The 20,963-nt window shown below is 38.1% G+C and overlaps 1 protein-coding gene across 1 annotated transcript in view; it reads left to right on the top strand.

Annotated features, from left to right (window-relative positions):
• mfsd4a (major facilitator superfamily domain containing 4A) overlaps positions 1-20,963 on the top strand; it is a 41,100-nt gene that overhangs the window by 14,123 nt on the left and 6,014 nt on the right. Inside the window, exons 2-9 of the mRNA XM_022240234.2 lie at positions 9,318-9,513; positions 11,861-12,109; positions 13,654-13,774; positions 15,721-15,857; positions 17,435-17,611; positions 18,971-19,118; positions 19,654-19,724; positions 20,264-20,381. Coding sequence (XP_022095926.2) covers positions 9,318-9,513; positions 11,861-12,109; positions 13,654-13,774; positions 15,721-15,857; positions 17,435-17,611; positions 18,971-19,118; positions 19,654-19,724; positions 20,264-20,381 — 1,217 coding nt within the window. The remainder of the gene's footprint in view (positions 1-9,317; positions 9,514-11,860; positions 12,110-13,653; positions 13,775-15,720; positions 15,858-17,434; positions 17,612-18,970; positions 19,119-19,653; positions 19,725-20,263; positions 20,382-20,963) is intronic.

The raw sequence follows: 20,963 nt of genomic DNA on the forward strand, positions 1-20,963 counted from the left end.
TAAATTAGAAGCACTCAGGTGTTCAGTATTTTATTTATGATTTCATCCATTTTTAAACATTGTTGATACAGTCTGTTTGGCAAACACAGTACCGGTACATGTACAGGTATTCATCTTTCCTTAGTCTTCTGGCCAATTAAAGGTACACATACTCCTGTGTACTGGAAATGTACGGTACATGCACCGGTATGCTGTTGAACTTTTTCTATCAGAAATGTTAAATATTTATTTTTTTGGGCAAGAAAATTTTTTTGGGCAAGTACTGGTACACATACAGCACTGTAACTGAAATGGATATATCTGCATACATTCTGGTATGAAGCGGTTACGTGTGTATTCATATACTACATGTATATTGTACATGTACCATAGTTTTACCATAAGAATACCATAGATTATGCCATAGATTGTACATGTACCATAGTTTTACCATAGTTATACCATAGATTATACCATAGATTGTACATGTACCGTAGTTTTACCATAGTTATACCATAGATTATACATAGATTGTACATGTACCGTAGTTTTACCATAGTTATACCATAGATTATACCATAGATTATACCATAGATTGTACATGTACCGTAGTTTTACCATAGTTGTACCATAGATTATACCATAGATTGTACCATAGTTGAAGTGTAAACTCTTTGTCTTTTTTTTCTTTATAACATCAACTTGTAACTTTCACAGTTAACCATTGTTCTGTAGATGCAGAAACTTAATGTTGATCCCTTGAGTTGTTACAAGGGACTGATTTGTTATTCATTAAATGAATAGATTGACAAGTGTTGCATGACGGGGGATGGAATTTGAAAAAAAGCCCCTTAACAATTGACATACACTGATCTTGTATTAAAATGTACATGTACATGTATAGACACATGGTCATACCCACTCATAGATTGAACAGTTTCTCTTGTATAATTACTGGTTTGTTCAGGGGGATGGCTGGGCATGAGAGAGACCCAGGCTACACCCTTGCTGATTCAACGCAAATACACTTCCGTACCTTTTGCCCCCCACATGTACATGTACTACATCTTTGGTCAGATTTCATGAAAAATTGTCAGTTCGTCTTGATCTACATGTAGATGCCCATGGCCATGGGGGACGGGGTAAGTACTCTGCTACACTATTGACTGACTGACTGAGTGTTCAGAAACATTTCACCAACTCCATCTTCATGTATACATGTATCAATACTGCTCTTTGTTACATTTTATGCATTTTGATAGCTTGTCATTTTGTAGTTTCATGTAAACCCTGTATTTGTATGCAGCCCTTTGCATTCCAGCCAGTCTGTTTTAATCTGCAACCAATCAATACCTGGGAAATGTTTGCAGTTGATTTGACTTGTAATGTTATCCGTCAATTCCCGACCTCCCACCCAACCATTCTGTTTGGAGGCGGTTCATTAGTCAGTGTGAATATTATCGGATGCTTGAGGAAGGTTTTGTTAGGAAGTCATTTAATATTTGTTCAGTGTTGAAATAAGCTGCAGCAGCAGCTGTTGGTCATTTGTCATTGGCTTCATAGTCTTCATTTAATTGTAATGCAATATGGGAACACTGATCTGAGTAGCATTGGTTATTGCTACCAGATGGCCTAATCCAGCCAAAACCTCACTTTGCATTAAAAAAAATCAGTTCAAAATGTTGTTAATTTAAATTGCACTTGCATTTGTGTATCTTAAAAATATACGTACATTGTACATGTACATTGTACATGTACATGTACGCCTGAAAAGCAGTCTTCCTGATTATTTTACTCTAATTGTTTGGAATGGTTAGAAGGTACCGGTAGTCCAGCAGCCAAACCTTCAATGTTTATTGAATAAGATCTTTTTGCTTTTATCCACCTGTGATCTTATGTTACCGATACATGTACATGTAGTTGTATATGATACACTCATCTGCATACTTACTGGTACATGGACCAGGTATACTAGCTGAAAGCTTTGTTTTATTTGTCTCTTATTATTCAAACAAGTTTGAATTTGTATCATTTTAGGAAACTTGTCTGGCTTCTAATTTAAACCTACATGTGTATGTATCATTTAATATTCTCTTAGTCTCGGATTACGCAGTCCGTACATGTAGTTTTAAAATGTAATGATTGCAGCTTTAAAATATGATTTTACATACACCCGAGGGGGTTATGGTTGAGTTTCTTATCTACACCGTGATGGTTTAATCTGTGATTTATGGGGGAGAAGCTTGACTACAGTCAGTTGTACAATCTGTTTTGAGACAAGGTTGTCCATCATAAGTGTTATAAGCCAATCGTAGTGATGCATCTGATTGTAACCAAATCCTAACACAAGTTACAGGAATTAGAAATTGAATGTCACATTCAATCTCTGCATAGCCTTAAGCCCTTGGAGTGAATGAAATTTCTCACTAAAACAGTTTACACGATCTCCGTCCTCTCTGTCTCAGGGTTGGTCACCTGCTTCATCTTGTATCTTCTCCTCAAATTAAGATTCAGTGAATTCTCAAATTGTGGAAATTTGTGAAGCAAAGGGTAATGTGACTTCAAGACAGCCCAAGGGAGTGCCATGAGAGATACAGAAATTCTTCTTCTCTGTCATCAGTCAGTTCTAGCCTTCCTTGTATCCCCCTACTGAGTTCATCAATCCTGTGGAAAGCATCAATCTCTCTGACTTCAGAAGAAGATGAAATACATGTATCACAGGAACCGCGAGGTGTAGAATTCTGGCCGACTGGCCCCAGGCTATTCAATCTGATTACCCTGGAGATCAATTTAATTTAGTTCAGGGCATCTCAATTCTCAGATATGACCCTAAGGTTTGGTCTTGTATTTTTTTGATTTCTGAAAATGACCTCACTCTGTTGAAGTGTCTGTTGAGGTGTCTGCTGGTACATATACATCAGGTTGTACATGTAGATGTTTATCCTATATCAAAATCAAACACCAGATTTTGCATTAATCTGATGTTCAGATTCAGAATTACCTTGTGCTGCTACATTACAGTTCATTTGACTGTCCAGTGTTAGATTTTGGAGGAGTGTGGATCCAATTTTGTAGTGCCCATGTCAATATTAGCTTGAAAGCCTTGAAGAAAGCTGTGAATAAAGATGAAGAATGTAGATTTTAGTGGGAGAAAAACTCCAGATACCTGTAAATATTCTGGTGAAAATCTGCAGAATCTGGTAGGAAATGGAAACCTGATCAGCATGTTGGCTTGGGTTAGATTCGAACCTGGGTCACAGAGGAAGAAGGTGAGAAACACATATGCACTGATGAATACAAAGCCTAAGAGTCCTGTGTCTATCACTGCTCCAACCTGACTTCCAACTAATTGAAATTTTGGAGAAGTGATGTATTGCACCAGGTTGATCACCTGTGGAGAGACATCCATCAGATGTTTGTTAGAATAGCATGCGCATGATTGCCTGCATCCATTTTCACCTTGGCACCTTTGATTGATTCTTGAATAATGCAAAGCCTGTTCGCAGTGTTTGATTTCATTTGGGGCTGGTCACTCATCAGACTTCTGAGAGACCTTTCCCAACTGAAGTTTCCGGATGAACGGGATAATATATATTTGCCTATTCTTCCGTGAAATGAATTCTGAGCAAACCTCTGCCTACCAGTACATGTTGTCATGTGCGAAATTTAAAGGCCCCCCAGCCATTCAAAAAAGGATCAACGACATGACACTCTTTTTTAATAACCGTGTTGCTCTTTTGGGAGGGGGCTTTTTCTTTGGTTTCTTTCCTTTCCAGCCATTTGAGAATTAAAGAGACACTGAAACATTTCTGCAGGCTCATATAGAGGCATGTCTAATTTGTGAGTGCTTTTTATTCAGTGTGGCAATCAGAGATTAAAAGAACATTTGTCATTATTCCTATCAGATCAATTTTTATTTGTTTTGGGGGCTGTTTTGCATGTTGAATGACAGGCAGAAGCTTAATGTGCAGTAATTTTAAGCTGTGACATGAAATCCTTGAAATACATATCACATCATAAAATGTGTCTGTTGTACTGTATTTATTTGCTCTGTAAGCAAATGGAGGTTTGAATGAAATACCACTATCAGTTTTTTAGGAGCCTTGTTCATTTGTGTGCTGAAAAGATGGATCAACATGTGCCACAGATCTGTTGGCAAATGTTTCATCATACATTTAGTTTTAAAGTACAAACTATTTCCTATGCCATCACTGTTCACAAAATTAAACATTGTAGCATAACCATATGGGACAGGGTTGAAAATGCTGGTACCAAAGTAGTGGATGATGGGACGACTAATCTTCCAAAATCCCTCATGCATTATAGGTTTTGAAGGCTGTAAGGAAAATGTTGCATGTGGCTGATGTTGAAGGATGTCTTGTGTCAAAAGTCTTGAGCTGGACCTTGTGTTGTTTATGCTCAGCCCAGTTTAAATTGAGGTCCAAGTAATACTAGAAACAGTCCATACTTGCTCTGCTTTAAGTTTGACATATTGATAGGAACTGAAAAAGATTTGAAGGGTTGAGGAGAGGGTAATATGATTTGTTTGTGGCGCAAAGGAATGCAAAGTGATTAGTGCCCTCTGGAATTTGTTGACTCTCCTGTATTGGCTTATGGAAAATAGAATTTACTTAATTTGGAATGTGTGTGATTGTGCCTACCATGCTTTTTATTTTTATTTTTTCAGAAATACTGTTCATTGAAGACTTGAAATAGTAACATATGGTACATGTTCAGCAGCAGGGAAGCATGAATTTCCATTTGTCTTGGGTCGTTAATTCTCTTTTTAATTCAATTGTTCAGATGCTTGTTACAGAGCCAAAATAACACCAACACAATTCACAATCTCATCAGTTGCCCTGTTGATTTGGTGCGTTTGCATACTGTTTCAAATTAATTCATATTATTGATAAATGTACATGGATTAATTGACATTACTTGCCTGTAAAGGAGCACAAAGCAAGTCACTGCATGCAGTGACATGTGATATATGCTATGCAGTATTCAAGCTTGGTAAGATACAGGTTGTGATCTATTTTAGACTTAATTGCTGCTGGGCAGTGTAGAATTTTTGGACACATTTGACAAAGGTTTAACAGATGACTGGCTATTAGGTCATTGGTTGGAAGCAAGACGTACTGTTCGCATTGTTACATGTTCATGTACCGTTACTTGCAGTAATGAGTGGTAATGCTTGCTTACTACCGGTACATGTAAGTTCCGTAAATTCTTTTACTCTAGAATTTGAAGTGAGTTGCAAAAGAATAAATTAGATACCAAGCAAAGTGACATTTAATGATATGCAGACACCTGTCATTCCCTTTACCTCTGACCCTTAATTTTGTCACCCCCTTGCCCACAGGTGTATATGTGAAAAAATGTCCACTGCATTTGAAGCCGCAATAAAACTCTACTGACTCATTGGCTGATATTTATTAGTAAAGGATTCCACTGACGCTACACAAAGCTTTGCGTTGCGTTGACTGGTAACTATGCAACTAACAAGGTTGTTGCATATTGACTCGTAGAGAAGTTTAGGGCTCACATACATGTACATACATTGTATACCGCTACGTACATGTACAGTTGCAGTGATCTGAAATGGTAATAGCTACAACTTGATGGCACCTAGTGAAAAGAAAGAAATCTTGAATGCAGCAGTATGTTATATTTAATCTTAACTTTTAAAGCCTGAAAGGTGTAGTTCATTTGTATTGAATTGAATTTTAATGTATTGTCGTCTATATAAACATATGATGAAATTCATTGTGGTCTTGCAAGCAGTAAGATCTGATTGCAATATACTTGTAGAATGAAGATAAAATTTACACAATTTACTTAAACTAAAACCTCTGGAAGATGATCAGAACATGGTGAGGAATTGTTTCCTGATACTTCTGCAGTAGTCTGGAAATCGGGAAGCTTGATATGGATTGCAGAAAAACAAGATAGAGGCTGCACATTTGCCAAAGAATGAATGCAGAATTTTATCCTATCCTCTACATAGATCAGCTGAATCAACAGGATTAAGAAACCCTTATCTATACTCTTGCATCTGTCTTCTCCAGGGACATTTTTCCACCGTAGTCTTCAACTTCAAGGAGAAGCCGTTCTTATCACAGCTTCCATCTCAGTGATGAATGCGACATATTTATCTCTCTTCATAGTACCCTCCATCTGTTCTGGCGTCCTCCATCCTTTGCCAGAGAGAGTGTTTTAGGATCTCCTGGGAGACCGACTCCAGCATACCAAAATGATCCTTCAGGCTAGACTGCCATTGAAGTCGTTCCCATGATACCCTTCATCTTTCTATCATCTTCAATTTCTTCTGCTTACTGACGCTCTTTCTCTTGGCAGAACTTCCTTTGAAGCCTGGGCGGGGGGAGGCTAAAATGAATCTTCCTTAGCTACAAAATGTGGAGGTACCTGTACATGTACATAGCTTTACAGCCTGTATTAACCTGGGTCTAACTGGTTTCATGTAAGACCTTCATGTATTCCTTGCCATGTACATGTATGTAATACAAAAGACAACAGATTGTGACACTTTGGACTGAAAAATTGCGTACATTTTGTGTGCAAGGTAGATTGTGTATAACTCTCACATTTTGATGGAAAAAAATCATGCTGAAATAATATTGATTTCATTTTAGTTGATCATTGATGAAAGAATCCATTGATTTTTCAAATTCACAAGAATTTGAAGCTTAACAAGTACACGTACAATCTAAATGTAAAGCTATAAGCTTAGACTTGATAGGATAGTGCACTGTTTGTTGTTTTTCTTCAGTTTGAAAATACTCAATCCTTCAGTCTATTAACAGTTTGTTCTTCAAGAGTACATCTAACTCAACTCTGGCCTTTTGGACACCATTTAAAAGTTCTGGTATCTACTTGAATTTCTCTACAATGATCTGTAATCAGACATTAATTAAAACAGTGTGCAATTTTGCCATTGGCATGTTACGTGACAGTGTAACAAGGTACCAGCAACCTTGCCGCTAAAGTGAATATGTAGGATTAGACATCTGTTTTTGTCCTGCTCGATGTCAATCCAAAATGTGTTACTAAGTAAATTAGTGATTAGTGCATTGTGATTGCTTGTAGATGTCCATTGTTTGTAGCCTGTTTGATTTTATTGAATATTTAGCTACCATTATGCGTATATCAGTAGTTAGACAAACCAACCAATGTTTCTACGTACTAGTACATGTACATGTATCTCACTGATTGTGGATAGTGTTGAATCTTCTGCGTATATTGTCAATGGCAACTTGAACACATCCAGAAACTCCGCTGAGATGAGTCAGTGTTAATCGAGATGCCTCACATCTCAGTCTCATCTTTGGTGTGTAGTGACATCCTAACCTTGATAGTTAAGATCATCTGTGATATACCGGTATATATTCCTTGAGTATGTCTTTCTTTTAGGCGGATGAAGGTGTCTTTCTGTCACGGGATGGGGAATTGACATTATGTAGGCCAACTTTGGAGTGCAAGTCTCCGGCGCTATGCATGTTACATTCTTGCAGTTTGTAATAACAGTCCAGACTGTGAAGACGTTAATTCTTCTTTCGGTTATTTGTAGTATTGTTTTGTTTTGTTGCTATGGGGAGGGGAAGGGAATGATGGGGTACCTTGTTTTGTATGCACCTGTATGCATGTTGAGTGGAATAGGATTTCTGTGGTTTTCAGTAATCTGAGTAAAATTGCTGTGTCTTGGCTCGGAATTTCATGTGAAATTCTTGCTTTAGCACAACAGCTGTTGCACTGAGTGCAGAGAGCTGTTAGTGCACTGGGACTGGTACCATGCAGTTTTGTTCATTCAGAGAAGTTTGCTTTGGATCTTTGAAGTAATTACATGTAAGTACAAGTTGAATCGAAACAGCCTGCAGATTTGATTTTATGGTGGACTGAAGGGTGACTGGCCTTCAGCAATAATTGAAAAATATGAATTACCACTTGGCATGCACACTGATATGCCATGTTTGAAAATCCTGCCTTGCTGTAGCATGCCATTGCATGGCTACAGCCTTAGTTTTTACTGCTGGCTTTGGAGTAATTTTAAGAGTCTGTAATTCCAGTTTACCAGACTGAAATACTGAATCACAAAACTTTGATCCCATGCATTACCATAGGACTTGAAGTTCCTGATTTTGAATGCATACAGGAAGTAGAGATAACAAATTCAGGGCTTAAAATCTCTGGAAAACTAAGGCAAAGTTTTACTTTGCCGAGTTGCTGGGGAAGTTCCTAAAGTTTATCACTCCCCCGAGTGAGTTTTCAAAATGTGTCATGTTCAGTCATTTAAACAAAAGTTAATAAAAATCACTGAGAATATCCTCAGCTCAACGCACATACATGTATGGAGTCAAAATCTACATTTGTGACATCTGTTGTCGAATAAGAAAATGCTTGCAAAGGAAAAAAATTAAAATGAAACCAAGTTTCTTCATCGAAATACCAAATGCCTTGCAAATCCATACACACATACACCAGACATCAGACGGACATTTACATAATCTATATGTGGCTAATCAATAGCTGAATAACTTTTCCAACAAGGCAAACAAACAGTTGGTACTATGTGTTTATTTGCCAGCCAGACTTCTCGTTCACAGTAGAGACTGTGTGTACCTGACAGTGATACCTGTGTGTTTGGGTTGTTTGTGGTCAAAGCTGTTGATGATTGTAAAGGGGAACAAAGAGTTTTAACACCTTGATTCAAGAAAAATCGCTTTGATTGCACTCAGAGTTCATGTTCCTTTGCTTTATATTTTGGTGGTCAATTGACCAAAAAGATTGAGGTCAGGAGTGATAAAAGCAGGGATGTACATGTGAGGGAAGATACATAGGCCCACTTACATGTACAAAGTGAATTGCCTGTCGTTCCAAATATCTGGGGGTCAGCAAACTTTAAGAAGAATTTTTGACTTGTCAGTAGTTTGTAATGAACTCATCCAACTCAACTTGGTTAAGCAGCAGCAGCAGCCATGAATGTAAGCCACACATATTTGTCCACAGCAGGTGCATATGGCATTTGGGAAATGAGGGGAGGGAGGTTGATAATAAAGAGAATGGGTTGAGTGTAAGTTGTGCTGAAGGCATGCCCTGCTGGTGGCTGAGGCATACACTGTGGAAAATATTGAAATTGGTGGTGGTTGATCTTGTCTCCATGGCAATCTATTGGTTTTGCTTTTTTAATAATATCATAACATTTGAAAATACCTGTAGCTTAAGGGGGTGAGGATACAGTGTCCCTTTTAAAGCAATTCCTACTTAACTGACAGCGAAGGTTTGATTAACTAAGATGTTATGATTTCTCTTTTCTTCCTCAGGTTTAGCCCCGATCCTCTTCTTTTCTTGGCCACTGTCATCATAGCAGCCAATATAGCTTTAATTCCTCTGTGTGATCACCTCTACTTGCTCATCATGGACATGGCCATCATGGGCATCTTCATGGGTATCATTGACACTGTTGCCAATGTCTCACTTCTCAAGATTTACGGCAAGCTTGTCTCCCCTTTCCTTCAGGTAAGTGTCACATGAGACCCCCAATTCATTACCTTTGATCTTGTTGTCTTCATGTAGTTAGTGCTCAAAAACAGTCAATGTACAGTACATGTACATTTTGTATAAGTGTACGTTAATGCGTATGGCTTCAAGGGATTGTACGTGGCTATAAATCAGGTTGCCTGATGTATCGTTTCAGTTTGATGTTTTCCAACCCGTAGAAAGTTGTGTATTTGTTTGCATACCGGTAGTTCTTGTACTCTGAACCCTCTTTTCATTTGTTTTTGTTTCATCTGATCATAATCATTATTAACAGAAAGCTACAGGTATTTGTATAATGGTTAATGTTACCCGTAGTTCAAGTTTGCAAACGAATATTCTGTTTCTACATTCTAGAGGTTATAGATACGCATTGTGAGCCTATTCCATAAATAGGCAAGAGTGTCTGTTTTTTTATTGGTGGAAACTGTCACTCCTCGCAGGCAAACATCAAAGGCATAATCAAACTGATTTACACATGGTCTCCGGAACTGGCCATATTGCCTCTAATTTCCTACATGTATGTAATCAAGATTTACTTTTTTCCAGGCCACTTATTTATGGTCATCTGTTCCCGTTTATAAATCTTACCATTTACATGAATTCTGTGCCTCTTGTCTTCAAGTACAGGATCTCTGAATGCTCGAGAATGCTTGTTTAATTTAGAAAAAAATAAAAATTCGTCCCGGGTTTTTGTTTCTGTGAACAGTAGAAAACACTAACGTGGTTTTCTGTCAAACTGAATACCGTGTAATATCCTTCAATCTCTGAATAAACTTTCCAATTTTTTTTTTAGGTTATCATAAAAATTTCAAAATTAGAGCCGTTGATGATAGATTTTTAACTGGAGAAAAAGAGCCTCTATCAACTGAATAAAATGTTGGTACCGGTATCAGGTGGTACCAGTATGTCTAGTAATAGTCTCAGCTGTGATGGAGAGAATATAATCCTTATACTGTAGGCAGTGTCATGCATATGGCTTTGAGAAATTGATGTGTACGGTTTACACAAACAAGATGGCTATCTCTGAGTCTGATTTCCTTATCTGCAGTGGAGTATACTTGCGTCATTTGGGTGATTACTTTTTTTTTGCCTGCCACAACTGGCTTTTTCCCCCTTTTTGTCCAATTTCCAACAAGGACACATTTGACGTAATTTCCTGTTTGACAAGTCACTACACTGTTATCAGTTAATTCAGTTCAGATAATTTGCACCCGTCAGCTGTTGGATGAAGCAGTGATAACATTGATGTCGAAATTTCATATGGGTAGCAACTTTTTTCTGCATCTTTGATGGGTCAGCAAACCTGTAACAAATGAATCAGTATCAGTTGTAACAGAATGCTCCCAGATGTTACATTTAAAAACTATTTGATGGGCCATGCTTTAACAAGGAAAAACTGAAGTAAATTTTCATTTGAATGTATCACACATTGCTAAACTTACATTTGTGATTTGTTTGGATTCATACTTGTTTAAAAGTTCAACTGGTAGATGTACATTACATGTAATTGAACAACGAATGGCCTTTACCCACATTCTCCGGCTGCATTCCATAACTCCTTCTGTTGGGAGGTGATTTCTGGATAAATTTGTTGTTCTTCAACAAACTCATGCTAACATTGCATCAGAGAACATGCATGTAAATACAGTACCCGGTATGCATGCCCATGAAAGCTGTTCAGTGCATGAATTAAGAATTTGCTGGGTTTTATCAAAATGCAGCAGATGTCACTGCGGCATTCTGCAATGACCAAACCATGCGTAGATTTCACTGTGGAGGAAGTTGATTCCTCCGTGGTTTCACTGGTTTCATATATCATGATTGTCTGATGTTGGGTTTCATTAGTCACGCTTGGCTGGTTACCTGGGAAAAATAATTAAATGGCAGTAAGCGTGACAGGTTTTGAGAAAGCTACATGTATAGTGTTATTCCGATTGTGCATGACCGCACCGCAATTTGACCATTTTCATTTTAATCACAGCATAAAAATGTATTCAAGGCAAAATGTATCAAATCTACAGAGACATCAAACACCAGTCCAATATTTCCAGAATTCTGCATGTAATGTACTTCAAAAAATTCCTAATTTTGTTGGCACTGCCTATTCCTACTGCCTATAATTACAATTATCACCTAGTAAAAAAAAAAGTACAGGTACCCTATGATGCGTAAATGTGCAGTTGAAATACCGAACTGAGGAACTACTGCTTTTTGGTGGAAAAACCTTGGGAAATGAAAGCAACATGTACAGTGTCTCTGTAAAAAAAAACCAACCAAGTCAGACGTTTAACGAGCTTGCTTATTTTGCTTCCTTCTCGAATCATAGGCACTTCATTTCTGCTACGGCCTAGGGGCCTTCATAAGCCCCATCATTGCTGAGCCCTTCCTCCTAAATGAGGATTGTTCCCCATTCATTGACAACAGCTCCTCCAGCGCCGACCCCCTGATTCCGATTGTGGAACGAGATGAGGGAACCAAGTATACCGAGGAGCCTCCGGTTTCCATAGAGACGTTGCAAGATGCCCAGAATAACACTAGGGTGCGATATGCCTTCTGGATCATGTCTGCAGTACAGGTATTAAATTCAACCCAACTCTTGATTGATGCAAGATATGTAATGTATAAAGGTCAATGAAAACAGATTTCTGTTCTAAGTTCCAGTGTTGTAGTCTAGACCATCATAGGGTCATCATAAGATCAAACACAAGACCAGCAACCAATAGCAAGGTGAACAGTAACAAAAGAATGTTTTGGTTGCAGGTCATTTGAATATCTTAATTGTGACTTGAATTCAGACTGGAGGTCATGTGGTTGTCTTGTGATGGTCTTGTGATGGTCTTGTGTGTGTCTTGTGATGGTCTTGTGTGTGTCTTGTGATGGTCTTATGTGTGTCTTGTGATGGTCTTGTGGTTGTCTTGTGATGGTCTTGTGATGGTCATAAGAGGTTTCAACTACAACACTGCAAGGTTCCCTTTTGAAATGGAATTTAATTAATTTGAAGCAAAAGCATTCAACCAAATTTGTTAGGATAATGAGTAAATAGTGTTGCAGAAGCCAAAATCTTTATCAGATTGTCTTCAGTTTGGAACAAAAATTAACAAACTTTTGCAGGGACCGGCGTTATTTAGTTGGATTATGATGTGAAGTTGTCTCTGGGAAGACTTTGTTTTTGTCTTTTCCCAAGCAGTATTTGGCATATTTAGGGAAGTATTCCAATATGCAGTCAGTGAGACATTGGATGTACATGTACATGTATTCATTTATGGCAACGTGTTGGCTGTTGCCTAGTGACACTGGTTCATTTATAGTCAACTTTGTTGGGGTGGCCTTTTATTTGTGGAATTACATTGCACACTGATTGTTTATAATCCCCTTTACATGTCATTACGAGTTTTACATGTAGATTGTAGAAATACTAGGAGGTACATGTAGGTGTGCCCGTGGGGCCAAAGGGGGTTGCTGGGTGATAGTGAGAAGGGCAGCGATTGTGCTCAAAGGGAAGAATGATATCACAGCTGAACCATTATCCAAATTTACACTGCCTTGGTTATAAACCATGCTCAAGATGGCAATGGGTGAACGGGCAGCTGGTGATGTCTGTTAATGTTTGCTTTTTCTTGATTTACTCTTTTCCTGGCTTTGACTGCAATCGCTCTTTACACGCTGCCACCATACATGTGTTCTTGTAGGCACGGAGAGTCTCGAACTGGCAGCTTTACACCAAAAAAAATAGCCGGTTCAGCGAACCAGGAAAAACTAAACTGGCCATATTTCATTGTGTGAGAATGTTAGTTGTGTAATACAATATGATTTTCAGTGATTTCCAGTTTAATATATGGCAGTTCTGCTGTTATAGCTGACATTTTTTGGCTTCAGATTTCAAAAATAGAACTCTGTAAATTTGTCTCCTGTTTAGAAAAATGTGTACAGCTTGCTGAATAGATGAAACAGTGTGAGTTAAAGATGCTTTTACATCCCAGGTTTTATTAACATCAAAACATTTGTCTTTCTGAATGGGCAAAGAAATGTGCAGCAGAGATTCTGGCAGTGCTGTATGACTTTAACTGGGCAGAACAATAACGCTGACTAAATCTGAATTTTTTGTGGATTTGTTTTCAGCTACCCATAATTCTGATGGTATTTTGCTTACTTATGAGGAAGAAATGTCTGGATCCTCTATTGGGTAGAGATTCCAGCTTGGGCAAACTGGACCGATCAATGTATGAAGATCTAGACCGAGGTAAGGTTACGACCATTGGAGGGGTTTCTGAGGGACACAGTACTGTGTGAAACATTTATTCTATGAGCCCTGAAGGGTGTAGTCCACTAATTCAAGCCCCACTGAAAGCAGTGTAAAATCAGCATTGTTCAGGGACCAATAATATGTGTACCAACATCTCTGAGGTATCTGAAACACATGTTGAATTATTTTATGGTCCCTAATCTTTCAATTTCTTTTCAATTTTCTGTGGGTTAATCAATTACATTTTGAGTTATTCCCCCAAAACAAGATTACCCCCCCCCCCGAAAAGTGATTTTTCTGAAGTCTGCTTGCAGCCATTTTTCAAGTGACAACCCTCAACTTTCAGGGGCACTTAGGACCATTTTTTTACCGTATTTTTTTGCCATTCTGCTCTCATATGAAAGCTCAAAGACCAAGGGAGTTGATTCTGGCAAAGATTTACACAATGTCACCATTTTGGGGGCCAAACAATCTCCTTTTTCAAAAGATACTAGGGGAGCACTTTTAATGCTAATGAGCTGGCCAGAAATTACTGCACCCTGAGGGGCCTGAAGGGGACATGTTCATGTACATGCATTAGGGCACTAGGGATCTGGTCTCTAGGGATCTGGTCTCTAGGTCAGTCAAGTATTGAGGTCAATACTTCCGATATGGTACTAGCAGCTACTTTGGGAATGAATCTTTTAAGGATGAAAAAAGTGTTTCAGAAAAATGTGTGAATTTGCATTGGAAATCTTCAGCAGTTCATGGTTTTATTGCAGCCAAAAACCTAAAAAGGATTTCTTTGATAGTTTTTCACAACTCTGTTCTCTCAGGTTAATTTTAATGGCTGTAAATTATGGCATTGCAATTCACTCTGTGGGGAGATTTCTTTGACAGGAAAGTTTAGATGAAATTGTATTAAAGGACCTTGACACGCCTGATCCCTACAGTTTTGGTCTACAGAGAAACTGTTGTGTAGTGTGTGTGTGGGTTTCACATCTACAGAACAAGATTGGGGACTTTAAAAAGGAGAGTCATTCATTATAACAATGGTGGTTATGCCAACTAAAAATAGGGTGGTGTTTAGCAGTATCTGATTACTACTGAGTATGATGTCTTTGAGTGTAGAGCTATGAAGGCTGATAAATTAATTGTAAGGGGACTATTTTATGGTGAGAGTTGATGACAAGCATCATTAGGCTACAACTCAGTCGGTACACCTTGTGCTCAAGTGTTTCCAAGAGCTCTTCAAACCTTGGGTGCTCAGTGAATGAAAATATTCCACAATGAGTTGATGTATATTAACTATTTGAACTTGTCATCCACATATGTGTGGAGCGAATTGAAATCTTTTCAAACCCTTAGATAATGATTAATCCAATCAATTACCCATTAAATGTGTAGATTTTCAACATGATCTTTACTAACAACATCTCCATTGTTGTTGCATCAAAGTGGGTTTACAATTTGTTAACTTAGCTTTTTGAATTGAATCCCTGACTTGAAAAAGAAAATTACAAGTAAAGCGTACACGTACATGTATTTGTAAATATGTAAATTTTGCGTTGCAGTTGTGACAGAATAATCCTAATAATTGAAGTCAGAATTAGAAAGAGATTTTACCAACTAAAAATAGCTTCCTTAAACCATTTTTATCCTCAAACTCCTTTGATTGTAATCCCAGTATGTAATTCATGATTTCAAATGAGATTAAATTGCAAATGATGACACATTGAATGAAATTAATCAAGAACTTTTCCCACACTTGCAGAATATTAGATTGAAACTGTTGATAAAAGCTAATGGTCTTCGAACATCACAGTACCTTAAAAAAAACAGAATGAGATTGGTTATCAGAATTTTGACTGTTTGTCAGTACAGACTCACCTTATCACTAAGTGGTTGAAAATTAAAAACTGACTCTTATTTCCCCGGCTGTTTTTCTTGCTTGTCTCATTCAGACGCAGATGAGGTAGGGAGCGCAGCTCAGGAAAGCCAAGGCAACAAGACAGGTCCTTGCTGCACCTCAGGCCATTCTAAAGTCATCTCAGTCACTCTACTGTCATCTTCACTGCTGTTCCTTTATGATGGCCTACAGGTAAGATGTCTGATTAATCACCTTGGCATCTGCTAGGCCGAACAAACATCTGCAGACATCCCGTTATCATCATAATATCTCATCACATGGAGAGGGATTGCTGGACAACATAAAGATTTAATTTTTACCAAGTCACTTTTTGCAGATACTTGTGGATTATAGCAATGAATTATTTGGTACATGTGTAGTTGGTATCTTGTGAAATCCAGAATGTGACAATTTAAAAAATTTTTTGTGATTGAAGTATTCAGGGGTGAGATTTCTTAGCTTTTTAGCTGATTTCTACTTTTTCTGTATTGGATGTCAGCTTTTTTTCCTCACTGGCTGTGTACAAAAGTGTAGGAGATTTTTACAGTTCAGCTTCTCTATGCCTTTCAGCTATTTTCAGCTATTTTTATTATTGGTCAATATCACCCCTGAGTATTCAGTAACATACCACCAGAACTGAATCACATCAGAAAGTATTTTACAGCATTCGACACGTTTTAGAATTTTGCCCTTAAATGTTCATGTTTTGTCGTTATGAAGTCTGCTTAACAATGGAGTTTCTTCAGCTGCATCACTAAATGGTTAAGGACACCCTCCATTTGCCTGGGAATAATTATGCATGTATGTTACATTCTGGACAAATGACACTGTAATGGTAGTTTTAAACCATCCTTCAAAGTTTGTCCAAACAACCTAGTGACAAGGTTTTTCTGCCCAGAAACATCCATTGCAGCAAGGTAATTATCTTGACAGCTCACATAACCTCTGTGATCAGATTTAGCAGTTCAACCCAAGGTGATCATCAATCCTTAAGAGTCAGACAGACTCCTTTCAGTAGTTTGGATCATGGTCTGTCACCCTCTCTATGCAATTTGCATTGCAAATTATTATGCAGTTGAAGGATAGCAACAAGTCAAGCCATGCTTCCTTGGAATTATCTCCTCAAATCTGCTGGCAAGCAGCATCTCAGCAGCAAGGATATTTTGGAAATGTTACAAGCTGGGCTGTCTAAAATGTGGTTTGAGTTGTTGTAGTTGAAAGGTCAAGTGACAACTTTTACTGGTTATGTTTTCCATTGTTACTTTGTGTCAGGTTGTAATTGGGGAGGGGGGGTTTCTTGTCAAGGATTCAATTTGATAAAGAATTAATGGTCCTCTGTTTGTATGATCTTTTTCAGTGCAGTCAAATAAGATGAAGGAATTTTTAGGGTTTACTGTAATCGATCATTTCTGTTGACGTTTTAGTCAATCCATTGCTAATTACTTGTAAATGTGAATAATGTATGGTACCCTGCCTCTTCCATTGTGACAAGGAATGTTACCAATTGTCACATGGTTTCGGCATGCTTTCTCCTGAATGTAGGATTGGATGGGAAGTGGAAGTTTTCGAGTCATAGACCTTTGACAAAAATCCTCCACGTCATGATTTTTATTTCCTTCACTGTTGGTGACATTTCAATCTGACACATATGTAACTTGTTGATGGCATGAACTAAGCCCATTATTTCAATATAGCTACTTGAAACCTTACTTTATCTGGACTCATTTTTCCTTAAGCCATCCGTTCTCTTCTTTCCTGTTTGCTTCCAGGCTGCTTATGGTGGTTTTATCTTCGCCTACGCGATGAAGAATGCAGCCATTGAGCTATCAGCTACAGATAGTGCTTACATTACATCCGTCTACTGGGGTTGTTTTGCCCTGGGCAGGCTTATTTCCATTCCCATCTCCACAAAGCTCTCGCCAGGAGCCATGCTTATGTGCAACTTGGTGAGTCTTAACAGATTAGCTACAGTCGCCCCACGCAGGAAATCTCACTTAATTATGTGCTAAATAAGATATCTTTAATTGCTTAAAAAAAAGTCAGAGAGAGTATCTCATGCTGCTTTTGCTGGAGCCATCCTTTTCTGGTGACCCATAGGCAAGACTCTGTCGCCCTCATAACATCAACATAGGATGGTGCCACATTTTAATGTAAATTTCACCAATCACAGATCCATAGACGAATCCAGTTATGTTTCACTAGACATTATCAATGACCGCCTTTACTGATCGAAAGAATTAATTGTTTTGGGTGTTGTTCCAAGTGACTGTCACACAGAAGTGGTCCCATACAGTAGCAAATGAAATGATGGATATACTTGGATAGAATAGTTGACTTACCACCCACAGAAACCCACATTTTCTTTCCCAGAATGATGTCAATCAACATCTATTACATTGAGTCACCGCCTAAAGACTGCAGCCATTGTATAGACTTCAGTGTTTTAGCCACTCCGTCAGAAAAAAAAATCAAAACTAAACACCTCAGGCACTCCCTTATGAGAAATTATAAATCCAAGTCAGTACTTTTACAAGGGCTTCTTTTTTGGATGTTTTCAAATCAGAAAGGATTACCAACATTTTTGTTAAAAGTTAAGCATCTGCTCCGTTCTAACTGACAAATTCATCCAAATCTGTCGTATTTGAACTGGCTTTATTCCCAAACATGTTCCTTTGTCCATGAGAAGAATTCTGTAAACCAATCTGCCAATTTCAGTTGTTTGTGATGATTTATACGGTTGTGCCTTAATTCTGGCCCCAATCCCAGCTTGCTTTTACGAATGTAAGAAAGTTTGGCCAAAAGGATGAAGTACCACTCTGTCTTCCTCTTAGCCCTGTTGTCTTGACATCAGAGCACTTTCTGAAAGGGAAAAAACCTCTAAATATTTCATCCCGTTAGCTAGTATGCTTCCTCAAGGGAGCACCATTATCTTCTGTCACTATTGAGACCGCAGAAAACCCTGATCTTTCAAATCAGATAAGAAGCTCACAAATCTGTTTTTCTTGGCTTCCCCGATGGCAAGATTGCCGCTGAGCTGTGATTCAGAAGTAACTTATCGGTCAGACTGTGTAAAAACATTACAGTAATTACCGAGTATAAGTAGCTCCTTATTCATTCATTTATTTGTTTGTTTTTCCTTGTTTTTAAATATACTTTGACCAACACTCCAATTCATTTATCCCCCAAAGGCAAGACTTACAAAATAAGAAGTTTTTATTTTGTGTCTACAGAGTTAAGACCTCGAACATTAAACATGCCTATAATATCACAAAATTTAGATGTTTTGTGGATTTTTTTATCCCCAGATGGGTTGTTTTGGTGCTTTGACCCTGCTGGTGTGTATGAGAGACAATTACGTAGTCGTCTTCATTACATCAGGTGTGTTTGGCTTATCGCTAAGCAGCGTCTATCCTACAGTTATCGCCTTGGCCGAACAGTACATACACATGACAGGTAAAAAGCTGTTTTTGAAATATTGCTGACTGGACTAGTATTTCATCTTCTCCACAGAGACTTCTATGTTTTACTGAGAACTATGGCCGTTTTCCAATACTCAACTTGGTCTCAATCTCCGGCTTCGTTCCCAAAACCAATCCCCGATTGTGGGCCTGAAGTGTTTATATTACATTGGATTACTGTAATTTTTGGCTTTCTTACATCTTATTTGATGGTCTGTGGCACTATTAGACTGATCACTGCGCTAAAAGCTTCAATGTAAGCTAGTCAAAAACAGTTGAAGCCTGAGACGGAGCCGAAGTTGAGTATTGGAAAATGGCCCTATGCCAATCAGACTACTGGGAAATTAAAACATTAACATGGTATGTTTGACATTGTTGCCCACATAAAATTGCTGAATGACTTTTAATTACTAGTAATGCTTTTTGGATTTTATGATTTTGAGAAAAAGCACATTTTAACTTAAAGCAATGTAGCCTCATCGTAAGAATAGCTGGCTTGAAACAGTTCTTGTCTTGTTTGTCTCTGTTAGGGTTTGTGACCAGCTGTGTTGTGATAGGGGCTGCTACGGGAGAAATGGCATTTCCGGTCATCGTTGGCAGGGTAAGTGAAGGTTGCAGTCAAAGCCGGCTCAGCTTGTCTTGTGGACAGAAGCGTCAGATGCATCAAGCAGACTGTGGAAGCAAGAGCCTGAGGCATTATGCCATTCATTGCCAGACAATGTTTTTGTAACCTGATTCAAAACTGGTTTGCCCGCCTTACAACTTCAAAACTTTTACATGATGGAGGAGTGAATCATTTCATTAGCAACTAGTCTGAGCATTGCAGCATGAAAAACCATGAATCATGAAGGGCTGACAGTGCACTTCAATTCTCATGAGACCTATCGCCTACTGTCTAGTTTCTCTGATCCCTGGATTTAATTCAATGACCCAGTTTAAATGAAGTGATAAATTTTCTTCAGTTGAGGGAGCCAAAGGATTAAAGTGATAATACCATTGCAATTACAAAATTCAAATCCTCATTTTTGGGAGATTCAGTTATTTCCTATTGAAAGCAGCAGTCAAGTAATTTAATTTGCCTATTTCATAATAAACGTAAATAATTAACTTGAGTCAGTGTCTGTTCTGTTTTCTTGGTAGGTTTTCTTCCCAATTCAACCATACATCTTCCTTGTATTCTGTCATGCTGTGAGTATCGTTGGCGTCGTTCTGCTCATAGTTCTAATCATCGTCGGTCACTTCCCAAAGACGGTACCAGGTAAGAAAGGAAAATTGCTTTTCTGTTTGCCTGGTAATTGTTGGCAGGATTGTGTTTGAGGGGTAATTTGGTGTATTATAATTTCACAGATATGTCTTTCTTCCCTTTTGAAACTGTAAACCAGAGTTTTCAGACTCTGAAGAGAATGAAGTTGATTCAGAATTTAGCAGAGGCCCTTTGAATTATGCCCTTTGAATTTTCTCCTTTTGCTAAGTTTCTGGGAGTCAGTTAATGTGAGAATTTCAACCGTTTTTTTTTTCCGTTCCACCATGTGTACAACTTGGGTTTCATTACAACTTATGCAAATTGTCAGAGTGATGTAAATTTTAATCTTGAAGTATAGGCCATTTTACTTCTTTCTTGATCCTTTATGTTGAACATAAAGAGGTCAGAATTTATCATTAACATAAATTACTCTCAGTTTTAGTTTTTATTGACTATTGTCGAAGTCCATCCTGTGGCATCATTCCAATTTTTAATCTGTTGGTTTTGTTTTTTTCCATTTGTGCAAATACATCCACTTATATTTCTGTTTTGGGGATCAGTTTATTTTTTTGGGGGGGGAGGGTGTGAAGTGTTACT

This window comes from Acanthaster planci, linkage group LG04 (genome assembly GCF_054643075.1).
Source record: "Acanthaster planci isolate LZ-2023a linkage group LG04, COTS_SCS, whole genome shotgun sequence".
In the NCBI taxonomy this organism is placed as follows: Eukaryota; Metazoa; Echinodermata; class Asteroidea; order Valvatida; family Acanthasteridae; genus Acanthaster; species Acanthaster planci.